The following is a 27,742-nucleotide window of genomic DNA, read 5'->3' as shown; positions in this document are numbered from 1 at the left end:
CGCAGAAAGATAGTGGAGCAATATCAGAAAGGTGTTACCCAGCGAAAAATTGCAAAGACTTTGCATCTATCATCATCAACTGTGCATAATATCATCCGAAGATTCAGAGAATCTGGAACAATCTCTGTGCGTAAGGGTCAAGGCCGTAAAACCATACTGGATGCCCGTGATCTCCGGGCCCTTAAACGACACTGCACCACAAACAGGAATGCTACTGTAAAGGAAATCACAGAATGGGCTCAGGAATACTTCCAGAAACCATTGTCAGTGAACACAATCCCCCATGCCATCCGCCGTTGCCAGCTGAAACTCTACAGTGCAAAGAAGAAGCCATTTCTAAGCAAGACCCACAAGCTCAGGCGTTTACACTGGGCCAGGGATCATTTAAAATGGAGTGTGGCAAAATGGAAGACTGTTCTGTGGTCAGACGAGTCACGATTCAAAGTTCTTTTTGGAAATCTGGGACGCCATGTCATCCGGACCAAAGAGGACAAGGACAACCCAAGTTGTTATCAACGCTTAGTTCAGAAGCCTGCATCTCTGATGGTATGGGGTTGCATGAGTGCGTGTGGCATGGGCAGCTTGCATGTCTGGAAAGGCACCATCAATGCAGAAAAATATATTCAGGTTCTAGAACAACATATGCTCCCATCCAGACGTCATCTCTTTCAGGGAAGACCCTGCATTTTTCAACAAGATAATGCCAGACCACATTCTGCATCAATCACAACATCATGGCTGTGTAGGAGAAGGATCCGGGTACTGAAATGGCTAGTCTGCAGTCCAGATCTTTCACCTATAGAGAACATTTGGCGCATCATAAAGAGGAAGGTACAACAAAGAAGGCCCAAGACGATTGAACAGTTAGAGGCCTGTATTAGACAAGAATGGGAGAGCATTCCTATTTCTAAACTTGAGTAACTGGTCTCCTCGGTCCCCAGACGTCTGTTGAGTGTTGTAAGAAGAAGGAGAAATGCCACACAGTGGTGAAAATGGCCTTGTCCCAACTTTTTGGGGATTTGTTGACACCATGAAATTCTGATTCAACATATTTTTCCCTTAAAATGGTACATTTTCTCAGTTTAAACTTTTGTTCCGTGATTTATGTTCTATTCTGAATAAAATATTATAAGTTGGCACCTCCACATCATTGCATTCAGTTTTTATTCACGATTTGTATAGTGTCCCAACTTTTTTGGAATCCGGTTTGTATATAAAGTGCATGTGCTGCCAAAAATTATAAGGAAGAGGCACTCTGATACAACCTGTATATCACATTTGTTTAGGTAGTGGGACTCCTACACTTATAAAGCCTATGCACTAAGTGAAAGGGCTGCCAAAAGTTACAAGAAACCAGCACTCCAATACACCCTTTATTACACACAAAGGAGGGCATCATACGCACCCTTGAAAAACTATGATTAATGGCCTGCTGGTGACCCTCAAAAACATTTGGATCAAGGGCCTGCTGATCTGACCATCTAAAAAATTATGGGTGAGGGCCTGCTGCCGCTTTGGTGACTCTAGTTAACCTGGGGCCGATCACACGTCCCTGTGACGGCGACGATCCATTCGGATGTCTGGCCTATCAACTTTCAATGTTATTGTCAGCGCAAACAATTGTAACTACAGGTAATGGGGAATCAGTGTTTGATTCAGGAGAGGGAGCCTGAGAAACAGCTACGGCTACCACATCCAAGCAAGGCAGCATGTGCGCAAATTGCCAATTAGGTATAATTTGGTAAGGGCCTGCAGGTGAGCTGAGCCAGTAAAAGATTTTAGGTGCAGGCCTGTAGGTGAGCTGACCCTGTAAAAGATTTTAGGTGCAGGCCTGCTGGTGAGCTGACCCTGTAAAAGATTTGAGGTGAGGGATTGCTGGTGAGCTGACCCTGTAAAAGATTTGACGTGCGGGCCTGCTGGTGAGCTGACCCTCTAAAAAATTATATGCAAGGGTCTGCAGCTGAGCTGACCCTCTAACAAATTATATGCGAAGGACCGCAGCTGAGCTGACCCTCTAAAAAATCAAGTCAGCCTTTTCCGTTGACAGGCGGATACGCTTATCTGTTATAATGCCACCAGCAGCACTAAATACCCATTCAGACAAAACTCTGGCTGCAGGGCAGGCCAGGACCTCCAAGGCGTAGAGCGCCAGTTTGTGCCACGTGTCCAGTTTGGACACTCAGTAGTTTTAAGGCACTGAGGGATCATTAAGGACACTGACACGGTCTGTTATGTACTCCTTCACCATCTTCCAAAATGTTTCTCTCTCTCCAACCACAGGGGGACAGTAGGCCATGCATCAGGGAGAGGGTGCTGGCAGAGTGTCATGAAACTGTCCCAGGCTTTAGAGAGTGTTGCCCTGCCTCTGTTTGAACTGCTGTGTGTTCCTCTTGTCTCCCCTCCTTGGTTGGCCAAGGAACTATGGACTCTGCTGCCAGAGTTGTCAGATGGAGATTTTTGGAGCAAGTTTTCAACAAGAATCTTCTGGTATTGCACCGTTTTGCTCGTCCTCTCCACCAGAGGAATGAGAGATGAGAAGTTCTCTTTGTACAGGGGTCGATAAAGGGTGAACACCCAGTAATCCGTGTTGTCTAAAATGTGTATAATGTGCGGGTTGCGGGAAAGGCAGCCTAACATGAAGTCAGGTCTGAACCCAGCCTCAATGTCGAACAGACTTACAGAAAACCTTCTCATACTTTTACACACACAAGCGTTTAAACTTATTAACGAATAACATACAAATAACATACATATGTGCTCCATACACACACACACTCAATACCTCACACACATTTTCTTTTGATTATATCCAATATATCTTAGTATTGCAGTATTCTTGCTATCACACATGCCAATGTCATGACGTCACTCCCCCCGTGCAGCTACAGCCCCCATGTTTCTCCCTCTGTTCTCGATCTCCGCAGAGTTTCTACGGGTTCTGCCACAGTAATTCTTTAATTTACATTTAACCCAAATACCTTACACTCCCTGAAGTTAGAGGACACTTTCACCAGGCAACAGAGACATGCATGGTACAGGGCACACAGGCACACAAGACACAATGCTTCACATACTTACTTCCACGTACTCAATTCTCCATTTAAAATCACATCCTGTAATTTTCAACTTCTTCACATTCATGATCCTTTATAACATACACACAATGTGTCTTTCTGAATCTTTTCCAGACTAGCTTTCTTGGAGCTTCCTCCCTAAATCAGGGTGCTACCATACTAGTACTCAGAGTTAAGATTCCCATACTTCATCCCTGCAACTTCTTCAAAACTGTCTCCCATGGATTTATTCACTTACAACCAAGACAGAAGCAGGCACCTTCTTTTCCTTCACACTTCCAAGCAGGGCTCACCCCTGTGCAGGTTATTAACTGTTTCTTCACTGGCTACCACGTCTGCCAGTCCAGGACTAACCCTCCGCAACTCCAGGCAGATAATTTATAGTAATCTGGGACTCCCTAGGCCACACCCTCAGTCACTAGGATAATTTAGTGGCCCTTAATTTGAGTCCCACTTGGGGCTACCCAGGGTTACACCCTCTGTCACTAAGACAGATAAATAAGTCTACACCCTCTGTCTTAACAGGACAGACAATTTAGTAGCCCCCTAATGCGGCTCCGCCCCGCTTGCCAGGGGAAATCTCTTGCTCTGCTTAACCGTTAACTGTGAAGGTGGCTGACACAAACCACGCAGACAAACACACACAGTAGAACAAACTCAAACTTTCCAGATTCTAGGAAACTCAGGATTTTACATCAACCAAAGTTGCTACTACATAACATCAATAGCAGAACAGATTATCACAGCACAGTGGAGCAGAAAGAGGCAGGTGAGATAACCAAAATATTATCACCTTGTCTCTGAGACTGCAGTCCTCCTCCTCAAGCATGGTCCACCGTGTTCTGGGAACCCCAAAACTTTGGCTAGCGACATAACTTCTCCTGAGCCCCACGTATCGGACCTCAACCAAGCTTCGGCGGTTCGTGGGGTCTGCAGTGCGTACGGTGTCAAGTGGAGTGCTTGGAGTCCTCGGAGTACTAGGAGCATCATTCGATGGAGGTACCCGGTCGGGGTGCTATGAAATCTGTTACATTGGTGGCAAGCAGTGGGATCACGTCCTAGTGAGAGGAGAAGCAGCTTGGAGACGCCGCTCGTGTATTAACAAAATTAAGGGCAACGCTAGTATCCGTACAGCGCCCCTGGATAAAACAGGATACAATCAACTAGTCTTCGGACAGCGTTCCATGACGAGGAGGAGGAGGCAGCCACGGACTACAGGGCCTCTGCCCTCCCCTATCCTTTTCTCCAGAGCCGGACTTCCCACAGGCTACCCCAGCGGAAGAGCTGGCATCTGGGCAGAGCGCAGTCGGCCTCTGCCCTCCCTTATCCTCTTCTCCAGAGCCGGACTTTCCACAGGCTACCCCAGCGGAAGAGCTGGCACCTGGGCAGAGCACAGTCAGCCTCTGCACTCCCCCATCTTCTTGTCCAGAGGCTTACTCCCCACTGGCTACCCCAGCGGAAGAGCTGGCATCTGGGCAGAGCGCATCGGCCTCTGCCCTCCCCTATCCTTTTCTCCAGAGCCGGACTTCCCACAGGCTACCCCAGCGGAAGAGCTGGCATCTGGGCAGAGCGCAGTTGGCCTCTGCCCTCTCCTATCCTCTTCTCCAGAGCCGGACTTCCCACAGGCTACCTCAGCGGAAGAGCTGGCATCTGGGCAGAGCGCAGTCAGCATCTGGGCAGAGCGCAGTCGGCCTCTGCCCTCCCCTATCCTCTTGTGCAGAGGCTGATTCCCCACTGGCTACCCCAGCGGAAGAGCTGGCATCTGGGCAGAACGCAGTCGGCCTCTGCCCACCAAGTACCTACAGTTCCAAGCTAGAGAACACCAAGGAAGCAATGAGTAGCAGATGCCCACTCAACAGCTGGGGACGTACAGAACAGAGCCAGGCCCCAAAATTCAACAGGTCCAGTATTTGGTTGTGGGTGGACTGCCAGACTAACTCAGGTACCGACTGGTGTGAGGTCAGGTATCTGGTTAGTCTTCCCTGGGAGGGGGAGATGTGTGGTGAAACCAACCTCACCACTGGGTTTTGGAGGAGCCTGTTTACCAGCCTCTTGCCCCAGGATTATGGGCCCTCTCATCAGCCAGGCCTCCTTTGTTCACAAAGGACTTGTACTAACTTGAACCCCTAGTCTAATTCGTTCCATTTTGGGATGTTAAATGTCTATGTGTGTTGTAAAGGGTGGGTCACGGTATACGTCGAGTAGTGAGGTCTGTTCCATTGTCTCTCTGTGTGTATTGGTGATGTCCCTTTGTCCTGAGAGATAATTGTGTATTCTCCTGCCTGTGATGATTACATCAACCCAGTGTGAGATAATTGTATTACAGGCAGAGGGGAAGATTTTGTGTGGGAGTGTCTGAGTGTATTGTACGTTGTTATTGGCTGTTTTTACAAAACCCTGTGGGTGGTAACCTCGTTGGAAGATGTGTATAAATCAATGCTTGTGTGTTCAAATATAGAGTTTTTACCCTTTACCAAGTTGAGGCTGGTGTTTGGGTAACTGATCGACACTGGGGGATTACTATACGCTGAAGATTTGCTATAATCCCCTGGCATAACTACTAGCTCTTGTAAGAGCTGTTCCTGCTTTCTGGTTTTAGGAGAGGTTCACTCACTGGAGCCTGGAGCCTTGTCGTAGGTTCAGGGTGGGTAGGAGACAGTGAGACCTCAACCAAGCTTCGGCGGTTCGTGGGGTCTGCAGTGCGTACGGTGTCAAGTGGAGTGCTTGGAGTCCTCGGAGTACTAGGAGCATCATTCGATGGAGGTACCCGGTCGGGGTGCTATGAAATCTGTTACATTGGTGGCAAGCAGTGGGATCACGTCCTAGTGAGAGGAGAAGCAGCTTGGAGACGCCGCTCGTGTATTTACAAAATTAAGGGCAACGCTAGTATCCGTACAGCGCCCCTGGATAAAACAGGATACAATCAACTAGTCTTTGGACAGCGTTCCATGACGAGGAGGAGGAGGCAGCCACGGACTACAGGGCCTCTGCCCTCCCCTATCCTCTTCTCCAGAGCCGGACTTTCCACAGGCTACCCCAGCGGAAGAGCTGGCACCTGGGCAGAGCACAGTCAGCCTCTGCACTCCCCCATCTTCTTGTCCAGAGGCTGACTCCCCACTGGCTACCCCAGCGGAAGAGCTGGCATCTGGGCAGAGCGCATCGGCCTCTGCCCTCCCCTATCCTTTTCTCCAGAGCCGGACTTCCCACAGGCTACCCCAGCGGAAGAGCTGGCATCTGGGCAGAGCGCAGTTGGCCTCTGCCCTCTCCTATCCTCTTCTCCAGAGCCGGACTTCCCACAGGCTACCTCAGCGGAAGAGCTGGCATCTGGGCAGAGCGCAGTCAGCATCTGGGCAGAGCGCAGTCGGCCTCTGCCCTCCCCTATCCTCTTGTGCAGAGGCTGATTCCCCACTGGCTACCCCAGCGGAAGAGCTGGCATCTGGGCAGAGCGCAGTCGGCCTCTGCCCACCAAGTACCTACAGTTCCAAGCTAGAGAACACCAAGGAAGCAATGAGTAGCAGATGCCCACTCAACAGCTGGGGACGTACAGAACAGAGCCAGGCCCCAAAATTCAACAGGTCCAGTATTTGGTTGTGGGTGGACTGCCAGACTAACTCAGGTACCGACTGGTGTGAGGTCAGGTATCTGGTTAGTCTTCCCTGGGAGGGGGAGATGTGTGGTGAAACCAACCTCACCACTGGGTTTTGGAGGAGCCTGTTTACCAGCCTCTTGCCCCAGGATTATGGGCCCTCTCATCAGCCAGGCCTCCTTTGTTCACAAAGGACTTGTACTAACTTGAACCCCTAGTCTAATTCGTGCCATTTTGGGATGTTAAATGTCTATGTGTGTTGTAAAGGGTGGGTCACGGTATACGTTGAGTAGTGAGGTCTGTTCCATTGTCTCTCTGTGTGTATTGGTGATGTCCCTTTGTCCTGAGAGATAATTGTGTATTCACCTGCCTGTGATGATTACATCAACCCAGTGTGAGATAATTGTATTACAGGCAGAGGGGAAGATTTTGTGTGGGAGTGTCTGAGTATTGTACGTTGTTATTGGCTGTTTTTACAAAACCCTGTGGGTGGTAACCTCGTTGGAAGATGTGTATAAATCAATGCTTGTGTGTTCAAATATAGAGTTTTTACCCTTTACCAAGTTGAGGCTGGTGTTTGGGTAACTGATCGACACTGGGGGATTACTATACGCTGAAGATTTGCTATACTCCCCTGGCATAACTACTAGCTCTTGTAAGAGCTGTTCCTGCTTTCTGGTTTTAGGAGAGGTTCACTCACTGGAGCCTGGAGCCTTGTCGTAGGTTCAGGGTGGGTAGGAGACAGTGAGACCTCAACCAAGCTTCGGCGGTTTGTGGGGTCTGCAGTGCGTACGGTGTCAAGTGGAGTGCTTGGAGTCCTCGGAGTACTAGGAGCATCATTCGACAGAGGTACCCGGTCGGGGTGCAAGGGGATCCGTTACACTTGGTATCTGCCCATTGTGCATTGTTTTACTAATTGTGGTATGTGAACTATGTAAATATCTAACTACAGGCGCCATCTTGTAATTAAATTCTCTAACAGCAGAAAAAGCCTATGATGTCAAATGGAGTTCTCTTGGGTAGGATGGAACCTTTGTGCTCTGGAGAAGATACGATGTTGCCTTAGAGCTAAAGTATGTGGGAGCTTTCTTAGCTAAATCAAAGAATGTAGTCCATATCTCTATTACTGGTATATCAAACCCCTTAATCAGTATTTTGTGGAAGCAGATGTATCACAGACCTCAATCAATATTTGGTGAAAGCAGGTATATTAATCCCCTTAATCAGTATTTTGTGGAAGCAGGTATATAGAACCCGTTAATCAATATTTGGTGGAAGCAGGTATATCGCAACCCTCAATCTGTATTTTGTGGAATCAGGTATATCAAACCCCTTATTCAGTATTTTTGGGAAGCAGGTATATTGCACGACTCAATCAGTGTTTTGTGGAAGAAGGTATATCGCATCCCATATTCAGTATTTTGTGGAAACTTGTATATAGAACCCCTTAATCAATATTTTGTGGCAGCAAGTATATCGCATTCCTCAATCAGTATTTTGTGGAAGCAGGTATATTGAACCCCTCAATCAGTATTTTGTAGAAGCAGGTTTATCGCACGCCTCAATCAGTATTTGCTGGAAGCCGATATATCAAACCGCTTAATCAGTATTTTGTGGAAGCAGATGTATCATAGGCCTCAATCAATATTTTGTGGAAGCAGATGTATAAATCCCCTTAATCAGTATTTTGTGGAAGCCGGTGTATTGCAGGCCTCAATCAATATTTGGTGGAAGCAGGTATATCAATTCCCTTAATCAGTATTTTGTGGAAGCAGGCATATAGAACCCCTTAACCTCTTCAGGACCCTGCCATTTTTCACCTTAAGGACCAGGCAATTTTTTGCAAATCTGTCACTTTGTGTGGTGATAACTTTAAAACGCTTTTACTTATCCAAGCCATTCTGAGATAGTTTTCTCGTCATATACTGTACTTCATGACATTGGCAAATTTGAGTAAAAATATTTCATTTATAAAACAAATACCAAATTTACAAAAAAAATTGAAAAATTCTCAATTTTCAAAATTTCTATTTCTCTGCTTTTAAAACAGAGAGGGATACCTTCTAAAATAGTTATTACTTTACATTTCCCATACGTCTACTTCATGTTTGGATCATTTTATAAATTACATTTTCTTTTTTGGGGACGTTAGAATGCTTAGAAGTTTAGAAGCAAATCTTGAAATTTTTCAGAAAATTTCCAAAATGCACTTTTTAAGGACCCGTTCAGGTCTGAAGTCATTTTGTGAGGCTTACATTATAGAAATCACCCATAAATGGCCCCATTTTAGAAACTACACCCCCAAAATATTTAAAACTGATTTTTACAAACTTTCTTAACCCTTTAGGTGTTCCACAAGTATTAAAAGAAAATGTAGATGACATTTAAAAATTTAACTTTTTGGCAGATTTTCCATTTTAATTAATTTTTTTCCGCTAAGAAAAGCAAGGGTTAAAAGCCAAACAAAACTCAATATTTATTACCCTGATTCTGTAATTTACAGAAACACCCCATATGTGGTCATTAAATGTTGTACGGGTCACACTGCAGAGCGCAGAAGGAAAGGAACGCCATATGGTTTTTGGAGGGCAGATTTTACTGGGATAATATTGGGATAGTTGCCATGTCACATGTTAAGACCCCCTGATGCACCCCTAGTGTAGAAACTCCAAAAAAGTGACCCCAATTTGGAAAATACACCCCTCAAGGTTTTTAAAACTGATATTATAAACTTTTTTAACCCTTTAGGTGTTCCAGAAAAAATAATGGAAAATGTAGATGCTCCTGATGAAGGGGCTTGTTGTCCCGAAACTAATGGAGCCGGATTTGACTATAATAAAGAAAGTTGAATAGAAGCCCTGAGTGATTGGCTTCCTTCATCCTTAAACATCCTAGAGGCGATCCATGCTGGGGGGTACTAGGTTTACTGGTGTTTTATGCTTATCCAGATAATAATATTTTAGTGTCTCCATATTCTGTAAGCCACCGTTTTTTATTTATTTTTCGGGTGATTTTCCTAGGTAGGGTCAAATTTTTTTTTTTGATCGCTTGCTATTACACTTTTTGTGATCTAAGGTGACAAAAAATGCCTTTTTATTTTTTTTACAGTGTTCACCTGAGGGGTTAGGTCATGTGATATTTTTACAGAGCAGGTCATTACGGAGGCGAAAATACCTAATATATATACTTTTTTTTATTTATTTAAGTTTTACACAATAATATCATTTTTGATGAACACGGTCAAAAAAATGAAATAAAAACGGTGCAAAACAAAAAAAAATTTTGTCACCTTACATCACAAAAATTGCAATAGCAAGTGATCAAAAAGTTATATGCCCCCCAAAATAGTGCCAATAAAACCTACATAAGATAATCGGCTAAAAAAAAAAAAAAATGACTCAGACTATGAAGATACTAAAATGTTTTTTTGTTTATAAAAAGACAATATAGTGTAAGACATAAATAAAATAAAAAAGTAGATATTTGGTATCGCCGCATCTGTAATAATCTGCTCTATAAAAATACCCCCCTAACCCCTCTGATGAACACAGTAAAAAAAAAAACTGTGCCAAAAAAGCAATTTTTGGGCAAATTGTAATTTTAATCAGTTTTTTCCAATAATAAAGCAAGGGTTAACAGCCAAACAAAACTTAATATTTATTACCCTCATACTGCAGTTTACAGAAACACCCCATATGTGGTTGAAAACTGCTGTATGGTCAAACGGCAGGGAGCAGAAGTAAAGTAACGCTGTATGGTTTCTGGAAGGCAGATTTTAATGGCCTTTTTTGGGGGGGGCACCATGTCCCATTTAAAGCCCACCTCATGCACCTCTAAAGTAAAAGCGACCCCATCTAAGAAACTACACCCCTCAAGGTATTCAAAACTGATTTCACAAATGTTGTTTACCCTTCCACAAGAGTTATTGGCAAATGGTGAAATTTCTGTATTTTTATTTCTGGTAACCTTGCCTCACAAAAATGTAATATAGATAAACCAAAAATCATATGTACCCTAAACATAGTCCCTGGAAAACTGCCACCTTATCCGGTAGTTTCCAAAATGGGGTCACTTTTATTGAGTTTCTACTCTAAGGATGCATCAGGGGGGCTTCAAATGGGACATGATGTAAATAAACCAGTCCAGCAAAATCTGCCTTCCAAAAACCATAAGGCTCTCCTTTCCCTCTACGCCCTACTGTGTACCCGTACAATAGTTTACAGCCACATATGGGGTGTTTCTGCAAACGACAGAATCAGGGCAATAAATATAGCAGTTTGTTTGGCAGTTAACCCTTGCTTTGTTACTGGAAAAAAATTATAAAAATTAAAAATTTGCCCAAAAATAGAAATTCTCAAATTTCATCCCAATTTGCCAATAACTCTTGTGCAACACCTAAAGGGTTAACAAAGTTTGTAAAATGAGTTTTGAATACCTTGAGGGGTGTAGTTTCTTAGATAGGGTCACTTTTATGGAGTTTCTACACTAGGGGTACATCAGGGGGGCTTCAAATGGGACATGGTTTAAAGTTTTTTTAATGCAGTTTTTATTTTAGTTTTTTGACGGTGTTCACCTGAGGGGTTAGGTCATGTGATATTTTTATAGAGCCAGTCAAAACGGACGCGGTGATATCTAATATGTCTACTTTTCTTTTTTTCCCTATTTTTTTAAAACATTTTATTTATTTGATTTTGGGAAAAGGACATTTTTCTTTTTTTACTTGAAGCTTTTAATTTATTTAATTTTTTTAACTTTTTATTTTGGGACTTCAACTTTTGGGGGTCTGATCCCCTTTACAATGCATCACAATAGATTGTATTGTGATGCATTGGTTGTAAGTGTATTACACAGTGTAATAAACTACAGCCTGCTTTCTGTGACGTCCAGGGGGTTGGATCTCACAGTCTGTCACGGAAGGCAGCCACAATGCTTAAGAAAGGCATCGGGCTGCTTTGCCTGCCATCAGGTCCCTGTCACAGCAAAGCGGGGACCCGATGGCCACCCTACACTTGGCAGGATCACGCAGGTGCTGCAGTCAGCTCTGACAGTGGCAGTGTGAGGGTTAATGCGCCGGCATCGGTGAAAACCAATACCAGCGCATACAGCAGGGTCCGGCTATCAGTGACTGCCAGACCCCTGCCGCTGATTGGGTGGGTGGAGCTCCTGCATCTGCCAAATCAGCCTGCCAATGTACATTACTGGTCTTTAAGTCACGTCCACCAGCGCTGTACATGTACGGCACAGGTCCTTAAGGGGTTAAATAACTGAAATTACTGTAGGTCAGTGATAATGGCATTGCATGTATTTGATTAAGTTAAAGGTTTGCCAAATGATCAGATAAAGTAATTTGATATATTGTATTTTAATGGTTTTGCAATGCAACATGTTGCAAGTTTAATGTGACAGTCGCAGAAAAATCCCATGGATTTTTTGCACCTGACACAGTGTGTAGCATGTCCCAAAGTGACACCATGGAAATAAATTACAATAAATGTTGTACAACGCATGCAGCTGTGTAGCCGGACCCTTAAGTCAGCATTGCTAAATAGCAAAGCTGAGCAAAACATAAAACCACTGAAAAGTGAGTAGAGACAGAGAATTTTCTTGGTCTGTTGTCAGCATAATTCAGTTTTAATTAGGGATTTGAATAAAAATAACTAACAACACTGTTTTCAATGTTCCTCTGATAATTCAGACACCACTTTCGTAATATAGAGTCATGTTTTCAAAACTATGCCGTGTACCCCAACTGGTAGTTGATTTTTTACTATCCTTTATATCTAAATTGTCAACACCTTCCACAGCACTCTATAAAACTTGTAGTATGTTAACTCTGATCAGACGCTGTCCCCAGTAGAGCTCATAATCGAATTTATGTCTCTGACTCACTCACTTATGTATTCAAGGGCCTATTAGACGGAACAATTATCACTTGAATTCTATTTTAATCATTTGCATTTCAGGGAATATCAGCACATGTAAAAGAGTGGCGTGACTGAATGATGAACAATAAATCTTTAATTTTCTGTAGATCAGACAAATTTGCTCGACTGAAAGATTTTCGCTAGTAGCCACCACATCTCCTCGTGTAATATTAAGTCTGTCAGTCATTAGCAGTACTAATGCAACAAGTGGAATAACGGGTACAACTTTCTAAATTGCGACTTGCCACTTGTTAATAAAAACATATCTTCCTGCCTAATAAGACACTTAGAAAATAATATCTTAGAGACAAAGTACTGGACTTTTTTGTATACATGTATATCCCAATAGGACATAATATATATTTTATAAGGTCAATGCTATTATTTCCTGCTGGGAATCTAACCAGCATTCCGTACACACAGCTTTTTGTGGCAGTTATTGATTTAGTTTCTTTAACAAAGTCCAGCAGTGGATTGCAAGGGACTGAGAAAGATAAAAGAAGGACTGATACTTCTCCTTCCTGCTGGATTCACCCCTAGCTTTGGATCAAAAAAGCTGAATGAAAAATTATCACAAGACTCTATGTGTGACACCAGCCTTAAAGGCATTTCCAGGCAGATAATAATAAATAAATAAAAGTCATAAGAAGCTAAAAATATCAAAGCTGAACTCCTCCCCTCTGGATGTCACCATTGCTCTTGTTGCACCCAAAATCCACTTCCTTCTGTGGCCAGCCCCACTCTGGCTGCTTTTATTGACAGGACCAGGCAGTGTGAAAGCACAGACAGAGCGTGTCTATGCAAATTGTATGATATGGAGGTTCTTGGTGACAGATTTCCTTTAATTACCTCCCTAGGTGGGACCAGACTGGCCTGCCGGGATACCTGAAAATTTCCCATTAGGCCGGCAGGCCTGAGTGCCGCAAGGCTGCGGCCCAGGTGACAAGTGGGGGCGGCCGACGGCAGGGCACAGCAGTAGATGAGCGCTTCCATTGTGGAAGCGCTTATCTCCATAGTCATCTGTATCGCCATCCTCAGGATGGCGATACAGATGTCTATGCTACGGCAGGGGAGGGAGAGGTTTGTCCCCTCCTGTTCCTCTGATAGGCCACCAGCACTAGGCCGGCAGCCTATCAGAGGCTGGTGCAGGCGGCGCGATGATGTCATCACGCCACCTGAACTTTATAGAGAGGGACACAGACCGGAAGAGGCCTGCATCGCATGACTGGAGGTAAGTATAAGTGTTTTTTTTTTTTTTATATATATATAGGTACAATACTGGATCATGATGGGGGGGCTACTGGCACATAAGGACAACTACTGGCACATGATGGGGTGGGGGGCTACTGGCACATGATAAGGGGGGCTACTGGCACATGATAAGGGGGTTACTGGCACATGATAAGGGGCTACTGGCACATGATAAGGGGGCTACTGGCACATGATATGGGGCTACTGGCACATAAGGGGGGCTACTGGCACATGATAAGGGGGTTACTGGCACATGATAAGGGGCTACTGGCACATGATAAGGGGGCTACTGGCACATGATATGGGGCTACTGGCACATAAGGGGGGCTGCTGGCACATGGGGCTATTGGCACATGATAAGGGGGCTACTGGCACATAAGTGGGGCTTCTGGCACATGATAAGGGGGGTTACTGGCACATAAGGGGGGCTACTGGAACATGATAAGGGAGTCTACTGGCACATGATAAGGGGGGGCTACTGAAACATGATAAGGGGGCTACTGGCACATGATAATGGGGCGACTGGCACATGATAAGGGGGCTACTGGCACATGATATGGGGGCTATTGGCACATGATATGGGGCTATTGGCATATGAAATGAGGGCTACTGGCACATGGGGGGCTATTGACACATGATAAGGGGGCTACTGGCACATAAGGGGGCTACTGGCACATGATAAGGGGCAGCTACTGGCACATAAGGGGGCTACTGGAACATGATAAGGGGGGGGGGGCTACTGGCACATAAGGATGACTTCTGGCACATAATTGGGGGGCTACTAGACCATAAGGGGGGGCTATTGACCCATGATAAGGGGGGCTACTGGCACATGATAAGGGGGGCTACTGGCACATAATGGGGGGTTCTGGCACATGGGGGGCTATTGGCTCATGATAAGGGGGGCTACTGGCACATGATAAGGGGTGGCTACTGGCACATGATAAGGGGTGGCTACTAGCACATGATAGGGGGCACTCTGGCTGCTGGCACATGATATGGGGGCTCTGGCTGCTGGCACATGATATGGGAGCTCTGGCTGCTGGCACATGGTGGGGGGGCTCTTATTACTGGCACATGATTGGTAGCACATCTTACTGGCACATAATTGGGGGGCATCTATGGGGGCACATCTTACTGGCACATGATTAGGGGAATCTATTGGGGCACTTATTACTGGCAGATTATTGGGTGGCCCTACAGGGGCATCTACTGAGGCTAAAAAGAAGGGGTATTTTATATGGGGGGCTCTGTATAGGGGTATTTTATACTGGGACACATTATGGTGGCTACTATGGGGAAGGGGGAGGAGAACTATGGGGTCATCTATGGGAGCACTGAGAAGGGGTATTTTATATTGGCACATTATGGGAACATTAGCTCAACTGGGGGCATTACAAGGGGGTATGTTTTGCACATTATAAGGATAATTAATACTACTGGGGGGGCATTATGGTGGGCTTTATTACTCCCCCATAGTATGACCCCCTAGTAGCAGCACCAGCCTCTCCCTGCTCTGCTATCCCTCTGCCCCTTCTCCAAATCCTTATTATGAAATCTTTCTCATTAGGCTAAAACACAACATCAGCTCCACCGAGCCCGCGGCCAAAGTGTTGAAGTGGCGTCCGAGATCCCCAAGGGCCAAGCCAAGTAATTGTAAGTTTTCATGTGAAATATGTTTGTTTGTAGTTGATCTTTATTATCGATTTTAAATTTCAGATTTTTTTTTTTGCAGCATATGGGTGAGATTTTATAAATATTTTTATTATTTGGTTGAAAGGCTCATTGGGGGAGGGGGATTGTAACAGGAATGCAGTAGAATATCTAAAATAGCTGGTCAAGTAAAATGTTGCATGCAACAATCATTAAATAGGTGGCCAACAAAAAAGGGGTGGGTCAAAGGGCGTGGTAAAGCATGTCTGAGCATGCTGAGAGTTGTAGATTTGCAACAGTTGGAGGCATCCTAGTTGGGAAAACACTGTGATAATATGAACAATGGGGGTTCTACAAAAGATCTATCGTGGGGCAAAGTTCATATTCGTGTTTACACATGTTTTAAAATGAATGCTTTCTCCTATTTAAAACAATTAAATAATGATGCAATGCTGTGGGGCTGGTATGCAACTTTTTCCAGGGCTAGTTTTTTTCCCCAGTCCGGTCCTGTCCCTTGGAAACCCTTTCAAAGGAGTTGTCCAGGTTCAGAGCTGAACCCATACAACCCTATTTTCACTCCTTTGACCCCTCTAACATGAGCTACGATGCTTTCTTTTGCCCTGCATTGGATTGTGCAGGCCAAGGGCTTATTTGTTTATATTTTCTTACAGCTAGGTGGAGGGGAAAGCCTCCGCCAAGCTAACCCTATAGAGAACCTGGTATGTCACCGGATCTCCATAAATGCCTTTGCCCTGCGTGATTCAGGGCAGGGCAAAGTTGAGCATTGGAGCATTTCATGCTCCGATGCTCATATTAGGAGTGGCTGTCTGGGTGAAAATGGGGATATGTCCGGGTTCAGCGTTGAACATGGACAACCCCTTTAACTTTCAAATATATTGTTATATGTGACTATTTGACATCATGCTAGGAATGGATCCATTTGTGACATCACAATATAGACTGACAACATTGTTTTGTCGCTGTTAGACTTGATATTTTAATACACTGACTTACCGTACGTATTTTACCCTTAACATTTCATCCTTTTTATAATTAATTATGAATGAAACAACTGTCACTTAGTTGTCTTATGCGCTAATAAAATTAACTTTGTAGCTGAGGAGTAAAACATCTTTGTTATATTGAGCCAATATAATAAAGAAAAATGATAATGGAGTGAAACAACTTTACCTCTAACATTAAGTACAAAACAATGAGTATCCAGAGGAGGAGGGAAGCAGTAATTAACAGCAGTGATTCCCTCATTTGGAAACATTTCATTATATCGCAGCAAAATGGACAAAGAGCAAATGAAAAGAAATGTGCCATTGTGCAATTCAAAGCCTTACCTATGTTTAAATTCTTTGTTTCTTTATCCAGAAAAATGGATGGGAAACAAAAAAGAAAAAGATAAATAGTGAGGCAATTTAAAAAGGCAAAAGTAGTACAATGGATAATACACTTTTTTATTGGATTGAATTGATAATTGCAGATGATTTGCAGAATGGTAATAAAAATGCAAAGTGTGCAAACCACAGCTTCCCATGATTAGGCAATTAAGCCACTAGAAACATTGGGTAATGTTAGTTAATGATAGTAAAGAGGTTACTGCCGAAAATAAGTAACTAAAGAGTTTACTCTTTAGTTACTTATTTTCGGCAGTAACCTCTTTACTATCATTATCTAACATTGCCCAATGTTTCTAGTGGCTTAATTGCCTAATCATGGGAAGCTGTGGTTTGCACACTTTGCATTTTTAATACCATTCTGCAAATCATCTGCAATTATCAATTCAATCCAATAAAAAGTGTATTATCCATTGTACTACTTTGTACAGTAGACTGTTATTGCAGTTTCTTTAGTGATAAGTTTGAGGAATTCCCTTTACATATTGTGGTTATTTGAAAAAAATTATAATAATATATATATATATATATATATATATATATATATATTATTTATTTCATATAAAGGTACAGTATTTGCCAAAAAACACAACGCTTCAAAGGCATATAATAGGATTTTCATTCTGCAGAGGGTAACAGAGAATAAGCAAGCAACACAAATCATGTACAGAATGTAAATGTGCTGAACACTTAATTAGAGATGAGCGAATCAACTCCCCCAAAGTGGAATTTGATCTGAATTTCAGGATAAATTCGCCTCAACGCCGAATTTCCTTGTGCTTCGGGTAAGCCAGGCATGCTCAAACTGCGGTCCTCCAGCTGTTGTAAAATTACAACTCCCAAAATGCCCTGCAGTAGGCTGATAGGTGTACACTGTTAGGGCTACTGGAGGGCCGCAGATTGAGCATGCCTGGTGTAAGCAAATCGATTTAACCTGAAATAGTAGAAAAAACGAAAAAAATCATTCTTACCCCCTCCATTTGCCCGGGATGGGCTGCCAGCCTCCATCTTTATGGAAGATCTTGGCAGAAATCCCATGCGTGGTGACATGACATAACCATGTCGGCCGGCGTGATGATGTAATCTTGCTCCGCGGAAGAGTTTGTGCCAGATCTTCAAGCAAGATGGCGGCGGACGGCCCGTCACGAGCAAATGGATGCAATAAGTTTGATTTAATTTTTGTAATGCTAATTTTGCACTGTTTTTAAACTCAGATGCCGCAATCATGTATGAACGCGGCATCTAAGGGGTACAATGATGGGGGGGGGGGGGGCGATGCTATCGCAGCTCCCTGTCATTGCACCCACTACTTACAAAAAATGCATTTTGTGACAAAGTAATTTGTCATGCAGCATTTTATTTTTTTTATTATGCGAATCAGCCGAATCAAACGTTTGAAAAATTTGCTCATCTCTGACAGAGATGAATGTCATTCTCAGTCCATAGGACATTAGCAAAGCCGCAAACATCTGCTCTAAGTGTCACTTTCTCCTTCATTGATCAGGAAGCTGGTAGCACATCTTTCTGTGATGCAGCAAATAATATTTTAATCATGGAGTATCAGCTCTTGTTCTGCTGGATTCTCTCTTTTTTCTATCATCAATACAAATATTTTAGGAAAACACACAATTACAAGACATTAGTGTCTCAGTGTATTTAGTTTGTGACAAACTAAAACCTTAGTAGTTTTGAGTTGTGTCAGGTCAGCTATAAAATTCTGATTAATAAAAGCATACTGCCTGACATTCCAGCTAACTTGTATGCCAAGATTAAAATCTCACCGAAGTTCCAGAATACTGGTGACATTTCTGGAGGGAAAGATACATCGTATATAATTAAAATCTCCCACAAATAGGCTTCCGTCAATTCCAACTGCAAGAGCCACTGGAGCCAATAGCTTGTTCCCTTCAGCGAGGCCATTGCAGCTTGGACAAGATATACTTCTTCTACGCTCATTGCCCATAATGCTCGTAATGACTGCAGGTTGTTGTGAAAGAAACTGATTTTCTCCACTGCCTTTATGCAGGATGCCTAGTAAAGATAAGTAAGAAAGCGCATTAATGATTAACATGCTGAAAACAGACCAAATTGACTAGTGGAAAAAGTATTCATACCCCTTGAACTTTTCCACATTTTGTCACGTTACACCCACAAAAGTAACAAGTATGTGTGAACTGAAAACAGAATGATATACTACTAAGTCAATACTCTATGGGACCACCTTTCGTTGCAATTATTTTGGGGTAAGTCTCTACCAGCTTTGCAAATCTAGAGGCAGTCAGATTGGATGTAGAGCGCACGTGAACAGCAAAATTCAAGTCTTGCCACAGATTCGCAATGGGATTTAGGTTTGAACTTTGGATATGTTAGAGAAGAAAGAAAAAGGCAGGATGCGGTTAACAAAAGCTACCTAGGTACAGGGTACACAAACGGTAGAAATGAACCAGAGGCACCAAAGTTAACTTTGCTCCTGATGAAGGAGATTATTTGTCTTCCCTGAAATGCGTTGAACCTTTTAACATTTGAATAATAAGATTGATGAAGAGTCGCTGTCCCACGTGCCATATATCTCCATCCTGGTATGACTGGAATTCTGACGTCTAATCTTCAACATACTACAGGCGATCCTGGCTGGGGGGTTGTGCTCCAGGTGTCTTGAGTTTTATCCTGGTGGCAAGCCCCCTGTGAAGTGAGTTCATCAGGGTGTTTCCCTGTTTTGATTTTAATATAACATGTACTAAGTGTATATTTAACCTCTTTATGCATATTTCCTCTTTTGGTACACCCAAAAAATATTATTATTAAATAGCAATATCAGCACGCTAGTTTTATTGGTACCACTTGGGTGTCTCATAAATTCACCCTTAAGCTTGTTCTTGGGCCATTATTATTATCTATTTGTTGTGGAAATTTTATTATGCAGACATTTTACTTTAGGATGTGTGTGAGTTTTTATAGATTGTCATCTGTCTCCCTGTGTCAGATTTAGCCAGAGAACACTCTAGCAGAGGGTACTTTGGCTGAATCAGGACCAGTGGTAAAACTGTCAGTATGAGAACCAGTAGAATGATTTTTACTAGACACTGATCACTTTGGAGCAGTATTGAATGAGGTCCATGCTGACAGTGATGGGGGGTGGGCGGCCACCTGGCTGGTCGGGTAATGGGCATGACTCATCCTTCCTTATACAGGGATGGGGGTGTGTGCATTGTCTGGCCAGCCACATTGATTGCCCCTCCCTGTCCTTTGATATGTCATCACTTCCTGTATCCTTGTCTTGGGCCAGCCCCTTTTACACCTTTTGTTAATAAATAAAGGACACAGACTGAGCGAGGCAGGGGAGGAGTTGTTCAGAATTTCAATCAAGATGGTAACAACTGGGTCTGTCTCTGACTGCGGCTGATGGAAAGGGGATTTACCTTTTTCCTTACACAAACTTTGATGCAAGCTGATTACAACTATTAATATTTCTACAACTTATTTTATTCCTATTTTGCTTAGAGTGGCGCTGTTAGTTGTTTGTTTGTCCTGTGTTTGTTTTTATATGTAAGCGGGGTCGTCTTGAAATGTCTCAATTGACGTTTCAGCCGCTGACAGCCCAGGTTTGAACTTTGACTGGGCCATTCTAACACATGAATATGATTTGATCTAAACTAGGGATGAGCGAACCCGAACTGTATAGTTCAGGTTCGTACCGAATTTTGGGGTGTCCGTGACACAGACCCGAACCCGGGCATTTTCATAAAAGTCCGGGATCGGGTTCGGTGTTCGTCGCTTTCTTGGCGCTTTTTGAAAGGCTGCAAAGCAGCCAATCAACAAGCGTCATACTACTTGCCCCAAGAGGCCGTCACAGCCATGCCTACTATTGGCATGGCTGTGATTGGCCAGTGCAGCATGTGACCCAGCCTCTATTTAAGCTGGAGTCACGTAGCGCCGCACGTCACTCTGCTCTGATCAGTATAGGGAGAGGTTGCAGCTGCGACGTTAGGGCGAGATTAGGCAGTGATTAACTCCTCCAAAAGACATCATTTGGAGATCGATCTGCAGCTGTGGATGATTGAACTGCTGCTATTGAATTGCTCACTGTTTTTAGGCTGCCCAGAGCATTTTTCAGTCACTTTTTTCTGGGGTGATCGGCGGCCATTTTGTGTATTGTGGTGTGCCAGCACAAGCTGCCACCAAGTGCATTTAACCCTCAATAGTATGGTTGTTTTTTGGCTATATCCTACATCAGGGTGGCTGGTCACTATGGCTGGTCAAGTTATTTAGTGTCCGTCAAAGTACAGTTTTTGTTCTGGGTTGAAATACAATTCCCAATTTAGCAATTCTCTAAATTAGTGGTTTCTGCTGTATCAGGCCTACTTTAAATTTATCCCTAAAAGGGTATATTAGATTCAAGGTGCAGATAGGGTCATTCTCAATAACTTCACACACATGCTACTGGGCATATCCCAGTCTAATTCTGTCTGTAAACGTATACCTGTCACCCAGCGCCTAAATAATAGGCCTCAAATTTATAGTCAGCTAAATCTGTGGTTACTGCTGTGCCTGTATTAGTGTAATACGGTACCTAAATAAATAGCCAGATAGTGTTAGGTGTCTTTAAAAAAAGGCCTGAATTTGAATTTAATACATTGGGCCAAATAATATTTTTGTTGTTGTGGTGAACGATAACAATGAGGAAAACATCTAGTAAAGGACGCGGACGCGGACATGGTCGTGGTGGTGTTAGTGGACCCTCTGGTGCTGGGAGAGGACGTGGCCGTTCTGCCACAGCCACACATCCTAGTGTACCAACTACCTCAGGTCCCAGTAGCCGCCAGAATTTACAGCGATATTTGGTGGGGCCCAATGCCGTTCTAAGGATGGTAAAGCCTGAGCAGGTACAGGCATTAGTCAATTGGGTGGCCCACAGTGAATCCAGCACATTCACATTATCTCCCACCCAGTCTTCTGCAGAAAGCGCACAGATGGCGCCTTAAAACCAAGCTTATCAGTCTGTCACATCACCCCCATGCATACCAGGGAAACTGTCTGAGCCTCAAGTTATGCAGCAGTCTCTTATGCTGTTTGAAGACTCCGCTGGCAGGGTTTCCCAAGGGCATCCACCTAGCCCTTCCCCAGCGGTGGAAGACATAGAATGCACTGACGCACAACCACTTATGTTTCCTGATGATGAGGACATGGGAATACCACCTCAGCATGTCTCTGATAAAGACGAAACACAGCTGCCAACTGCTGCGTCTTTCTGCAGTGTGCAGACTGAACAGGAGGTCAGGGATCAAGACTGGGTGGAAGACGATGCAGGGGACGATGAGGTCCTAGACCCCACATGGAATGAAGGTCGTGCCACTAACTTTCACAGTTTGGAGGAAGAGGCAGTGGTGAGACCGAGCAAACAGCGTAGCAAAAGAGGGAGCAGTGGGAAAAAGCAGAACACCCGCCGCCAAGAGACTCCGCCTGCTACTGACCGCCGCCATCTGGGACCGAGCACCCCAAAGGCAGCTTCAAGGAGTTCCCTGGCATGGCACTTCTTCAAACAATGTGCTGACGACAAGACCCGAGTGGTTTGCACGCTGTGGCATCAGAGCCTGAAGCGAGGCATTAACGTTCTGAACCTTAGCACAACCTGCATGACCAGGCACCTGCATGCAAAGCATGAACTGCAGTGGAGTAAACACCTTAAAAACAAGCAAGTCACTCAGGCTCCCCCTGCTACCTCTTCTGCTGCTGCCTCCTCAGCCTCTTCTGCTGCTGCCGCCTCCGCCTCTCCCTTCGCCTCTGGAGGAACGTTGGCACCTGCCGCCCAGCAAACAGGGGATGTACCACCAACACCACCACCACCTCCGTCACCAAGCACCTCAACCATGTCACACGGCAGCGTTCAGCTCTCCATCTCACAAACATTTGAGAGAAAGCGTAAATTCCCACCTAGCCACCCTCGATCCCTGGCCCTGAATGCCAGCATTTCTAAACTACTGGCCTATGAAATGCTGTCATTTAGGCTGGTGGACACAGACAGCTTCAAACAGCTCATGTCGCTTGCTGTCCCACAGTATGTTGTTCCCAGCCGCCACTACTTCTCCAAGAGAGCCGTGCCTTCCCTGCACAACCAAGTATCAGATAAAATCAAGTGTGCACTGCGCAACGCCATCTGTGGCAAGGTCCACCTAACCACAGATACGTGGACCAGTAAGCACGGCCAGGGACGCTATATCTCCCTAACTGCACACTGAGTAAATGTAGTGGCAGCTGGGCCCCAGGCGGAGAGCTGTTTGGCGCACGTCCTTCCGCCGCCAAGGATCGCAGGGCAACATTCTTTGCCTCCTGTTGCCACCTCCTCCTACTCGGCTTCCTCCTCCTCTTCTTCCACCTGCTCATCCAGTCAGCCACACACCTTTACCACCAACTTCAGCACAGCCCGGGGTAAACGTCAGCAGGCCATTCTGAAACTCATATGTTTGGGGGACAGGCCCCACACCACACAGGAGTTGTGGCGGGGTATAGAACAACAGATCAACGAGTGGTTGCTGCCGGTGAGCCTCAAGCCCGGCCTGGTGGTGTGCGATAATGGGCGAAATCTCGTTGCAGCTCTGGGACTAGCCGGTTTGACGCACATCCATTGTTTGGCGCATGTGCTGAATTTGGTGGTGCAGAAGTTTATTCACAACTCCCCGACATGTCAGAGCTGCTGAATAAAGTGCGGGCCGTCTGTTCGCGCTTCCGGCGTTTACATCCTGCTGCTGCTCGCCTGTCTGCGCTACAGCGTAACTTCGGCCTTCCCGCTCACCGCCTCATATGCGACGTGCCCACCAGGTGGAACTCCACCTTGCACATGCTGGACAGACTGTGCGAGCAGCAGCAGGCCATAGTGGAGTTTCAGCTGCAGCGCGCTCGGGTCAGTCGCACTGCGGAACAGCACCACTTCACCACCAATGACTGGGCCTCCATGCGAGACCTGTGTGCCCTGTTGCGCTGTTTCGAGTACTCCACCAACATGGCCAGTGGCAATGACGCCGTTATCAGCGTTACAATACCACTTCTATGTCTCCTTGAGAAAACACTTAGGGCGATGAAGGAAGAGGAGGTGGCCCAGGAGGAGGAGGAGGAGGAAGAGGGGTCATTTTTAGCACTTTCAGGCCAGTCTCTTCGAAGTGACTCAGAGGGAGGTTTTTTTGCAACAGCAGAGGCCAGGTACAAATGTGGCCAGCCAGGGCCCACTACTGGAGGACGAGGAGGACGAGGATGAGGAGGAGATGGAGGAGGATGAGGATGTAGCATGGTCACAGCGGGGTGGCACCCAACGCAGCTTGGGCCCATCACTGGTGCGTGGCTGGGGGGAAACGCAGGACGATGACGATACACCTCTGTTCGCGCTTCCGGCGTTCACATCCTGCCGCTGCTCGCCTGTCTGTGCTACAGCGTAACTTCGGCCTTCCTGCTCACCGCCTCATATGCAACGTGCCCACCAGGTGGAACTCCACCTTGCACATGCTGGACAGACTGTGCGAGCAGCAGCAGGCCATAGTGGAGTTTCAGCTACAGCGCGCACGGGTCAGTCGCACTGTGGAACAGCACCACTTCACTACCAATGACTGGGCCTCCATGCGAGACCTGTGTGCCCTGTTGCGCTGTTTCAAGTACTCCACCAACATGGCCAGTGGCGATGACGCCGTTATCAGCGTTACAATACCACTTCTATGTCTCCTTGAGAAAACACTTAGGGCGATGAATGACGAGGAGGTGGCCCAGGAGGAGGAGGAGGAGGAAGAGGGGTCATTTTTAGCACTTTCAGGCCAGTCTCTTCGAAGTGACTCAGAGGGAGGTTTTTTGCAACAGCAGAGGCCAGGTACAAATGTGGCCAGCCAGGGCCCACTACTGGAGGACGAGGAGGACGAGGATGAGGTGGAGGAGGATGAGGATGTAGCATGGTCACAGCGGGGTGGCACCCAACGCAGCTTGGGCCCATCACTGGTACGTGGCTGGGGGGAAACGCAGGACGATGACGATACACCTCCCACAGAGGACAGCTTGTCCTTACCCCTGTGCAGCCTGGCACACATGAGCGACTACATGCTGCAGTGCCTGCGCAACGACAGCAGAGTTGCCCACATTTTAACCTGTTCGGACTACTGGGTTGCCACCCTGCTGGATCCACGGTACAAAGACAATGTGCCCACCTTACTTCCTTCACTGGAGCGTGATAGGAAGATGCGCGAGTACAAGCGCACTTTGGTAGACGCGCTACTGAGAGCATTCCCAAATGTCACAGGGGAACAAGTGGAAGGCCAAGGCAGAGGAGGAGCAAGAGGTCACCAAGGCAGCTGTGTCACGGCCAGCTCCTCTGAGGGCAGGGTTAGTATGGCAGAGATGTGGAAAAGTTTTGTCAACACGCCACAGCTAACTGCACCACCACCTGATACGCAACGTGTTAGCAGGAGGCAACATTTCACTAACATGGTGGAACAGTACGTGTGCACACCCCTCCATGTACTGACTGATGGTTCGGCCCCATTCAACTTCTGGTCTCTAAATTGTCCACTTGGCCAGAGCTAGCCTTTTATGCCTTGGAGGTGCTGGCCTGCCCGACGGCCAGCGTTTTGTCTGAACGTGTATTCAGCACGGCAGGGTGCGTCATTACAGACAAACGCAGGCGCCTGTCTACAGCCAATGTGGACAAGCTGACGTTCATAAAAATGAACCAGGCATGGATCCCACAGGACCTGTCCATCCCTTGTGCAGATTAGACATTAACTACCTCCCCTTAACTATATATTATTGTACTCCAGGGCACTTCCTCATTCAATCCTATTTTTATTTTCATTTTACCATTATATTGCGAGGCAACCCAAAGTTGAAAGAACCTCTCCTCTGTCTGGGTGCCGGGGCCTAAATATATGCCAATGGACTGTTCCAATGTTGGCTGACGTGAAGCCTGATTCTCTGCTATGACATACAGACTGATTCTCTGCTGACATGAAGCCAGATTCTCTGTTACGGGACCTCTCTCCTCTGGCTGGGTGCCTGGGCCTAAATATATGACAATGGACTGTTACAGTGGTGGGTGACGTGAAGCCTGATTCTCTGCTATGACATGCAGACTGATTCTCTGCTGACATGAAGCCAGATTCGCTGTTACGGGACCTCTCTCCTCTGCCTGGGTGCTGGGCCTAAATATATGACAATGGACTGTTGCAGTGGTGGCTGACGTGAAGCCTGATTCTCTGCTATGACATGCAGACTGATTCTCTGCTGACATGAAGCCAGATTCTCTGTTACGGGACCTCTCTCCTCTGGCTGGGTGCCTGGGCCTAAATATATGACAATGGACTGTTACAGTGGTGGGTGACGTGAAGCCTGATTCTCTGCTATGACATGCAGACTGATTCTCTGCTGACATGAAGCCAGATTCTCTGTTACAGGACCTCTCTCCTCTGCCTGGGTGCCTGGGCCTAAATATATGACAATGGACTGTTACAGTGGTGGCTGACGTGAACCCTAATTCTCTGCTATGACATGCAAACTGATTCTCTGCTGACATGAAGCCAGATTCTCTGTTACAGGCCCTCTCTCCTCTGCCTGGGTGCCTGGGCCTAAATACATGCCAATGGACTGTTCCAATGTTGGGTGACGTGAAGCCTGATTCTCTGCTATGACATGCAGACTGATTCTCTGGTGACATGAAGCCAGATTCTCTGTTACCTCTCTCCTCTGCCTGGGTCTAAATATCCGACAATGGACTGTTACAGTGGTGGCTGACGTGAAGCCTGATTCTCTGCTATGACATGCAAACTGATTCTCTGCTGACATGAAGCCAGATTCTCTGTTACGGGACCTCTCTCCTCTGCCTGGGTGCCTGGGCCTAAATATATGACAATGGACTGTTACAGTGGTGGCTGACGTGAAGCCAGATTCTCTGTAATGGGACCTCTCTCCAATTGATATTGGTTAATTTTTATTTATTTTATTTTTATTTATTTCCCTATCCACATTTGTTTGCAGCAGATTTACCTACATGTTGCTGCCTTTTGCAGCCCTCTAGCTCTTTCCTGGGCTGTTTTACAGCCTTTTTAGTGCCGAAAAGTTTGGGTCCCCATTGACTTCAATGGGGTTCGGGACGAAGTTCGGGTCGGGTTTGGATCCCGAACCCGAACATTTCCGGGAAGTTCGGCCGAACTTCTCGAACCCGAACATCCAGGTGTTCGCTCAACTCTAATCTAAACCGTTCCATTGTTGCTCTGGCTGTATGTTTAGGGATGTTGTCATGGTGGAAGCTGAACCTCCGTCCCAGTTTCAAGTATTTTGCAGCCTCTACCAGGTTTTCTTCATTTAGCTTCATCCTTCTTCCCATTAACTCTGACCAGCTTCCCTGTTTCTGCTGAAGAAAAGCATCCTCGCAGCATAGAGCTGCCACCACCATGCTTCACAGTGGGATTGTTCAGGGTGATGTGCAGTGTTGGTTTTCTGCCACACTTAGCGTTTTGCATTTATGCCATAAAGTTCAACATTGGTCATATCCGACCAGAGCACCTTCTTCCACATGTTTGCTGTGTCCCCTAGATGGTTTGTGGAAAACTGCAAACAGGACTAATTATAGCTTGCGTTCAAAAATGACTTTCTTCTTGCCACTCTTTCAACTAATAGTTTTCCTGTGGACAGATTCCCCACCCAAGATATCTGCAGCTCCTCCGGAGTGCTTCTCTAATTAGTGCGCTCTTTGCCTGGGGTATCAGTTTAGGTGGAATGCCATATCTTTACAGTTATGCCATACACCTTCCATTTTTGGATGATGGATGAAACAGTGCTCCGGGAGATATTTACAGATCTTGGAATATTTTTTTTTTATAC

The 27,742-nt window shown here is 45.5% G+C and overlaps 1 protein-coding gene across 1 annotated transcript in view; it reads right to left on the bottom strand.

Annotated features, from left to right (window-relative positions):
* The window catches only part of TENM2 (teneurin transmembrane protein 2), a 3,034,822-nt gene that overhangs the window by 381,796 nt on the left and 2,625,284 nt on the right, over nt 1–27,742 (bottom strand). The window contains exons 19-20 of the mRNA XM_044277356.1: nt 18,676–18,925; nt 16,838–16,858 (exon numbers count right to left, since the gene is read on the bottom strand). Of these exons, the coding sequence (XP_044133291.1) occupies nt 16,838–16,858; nt 18,676–18,925 (271 nt within the window). The remainder of the gene's footprint in view (nt 1–16,837; nt 16,859–18,675; nt 18,926–27,742) is intronic.

The sequence above is a fragment of the Bufo gargarizans genome, chromosome 2 (genome assembly GCF_014858855.1).
Source record: "Bufo gargarizans isolate SCDJY-AF-19 chromosome 2, ASM1485885v1, whole genome shotgun sequence".
NCBI classification, from domain to species: Eukaryota; Metazoa; Chordata; class Amphibia; order Anura; family Bufonidae; genus Bufo; species Bufo gargarizans.
Note: the sequence above shows the minus strand (reverse complement) of the source record. Positions and strands in the feature narration are given on the sequence as shown.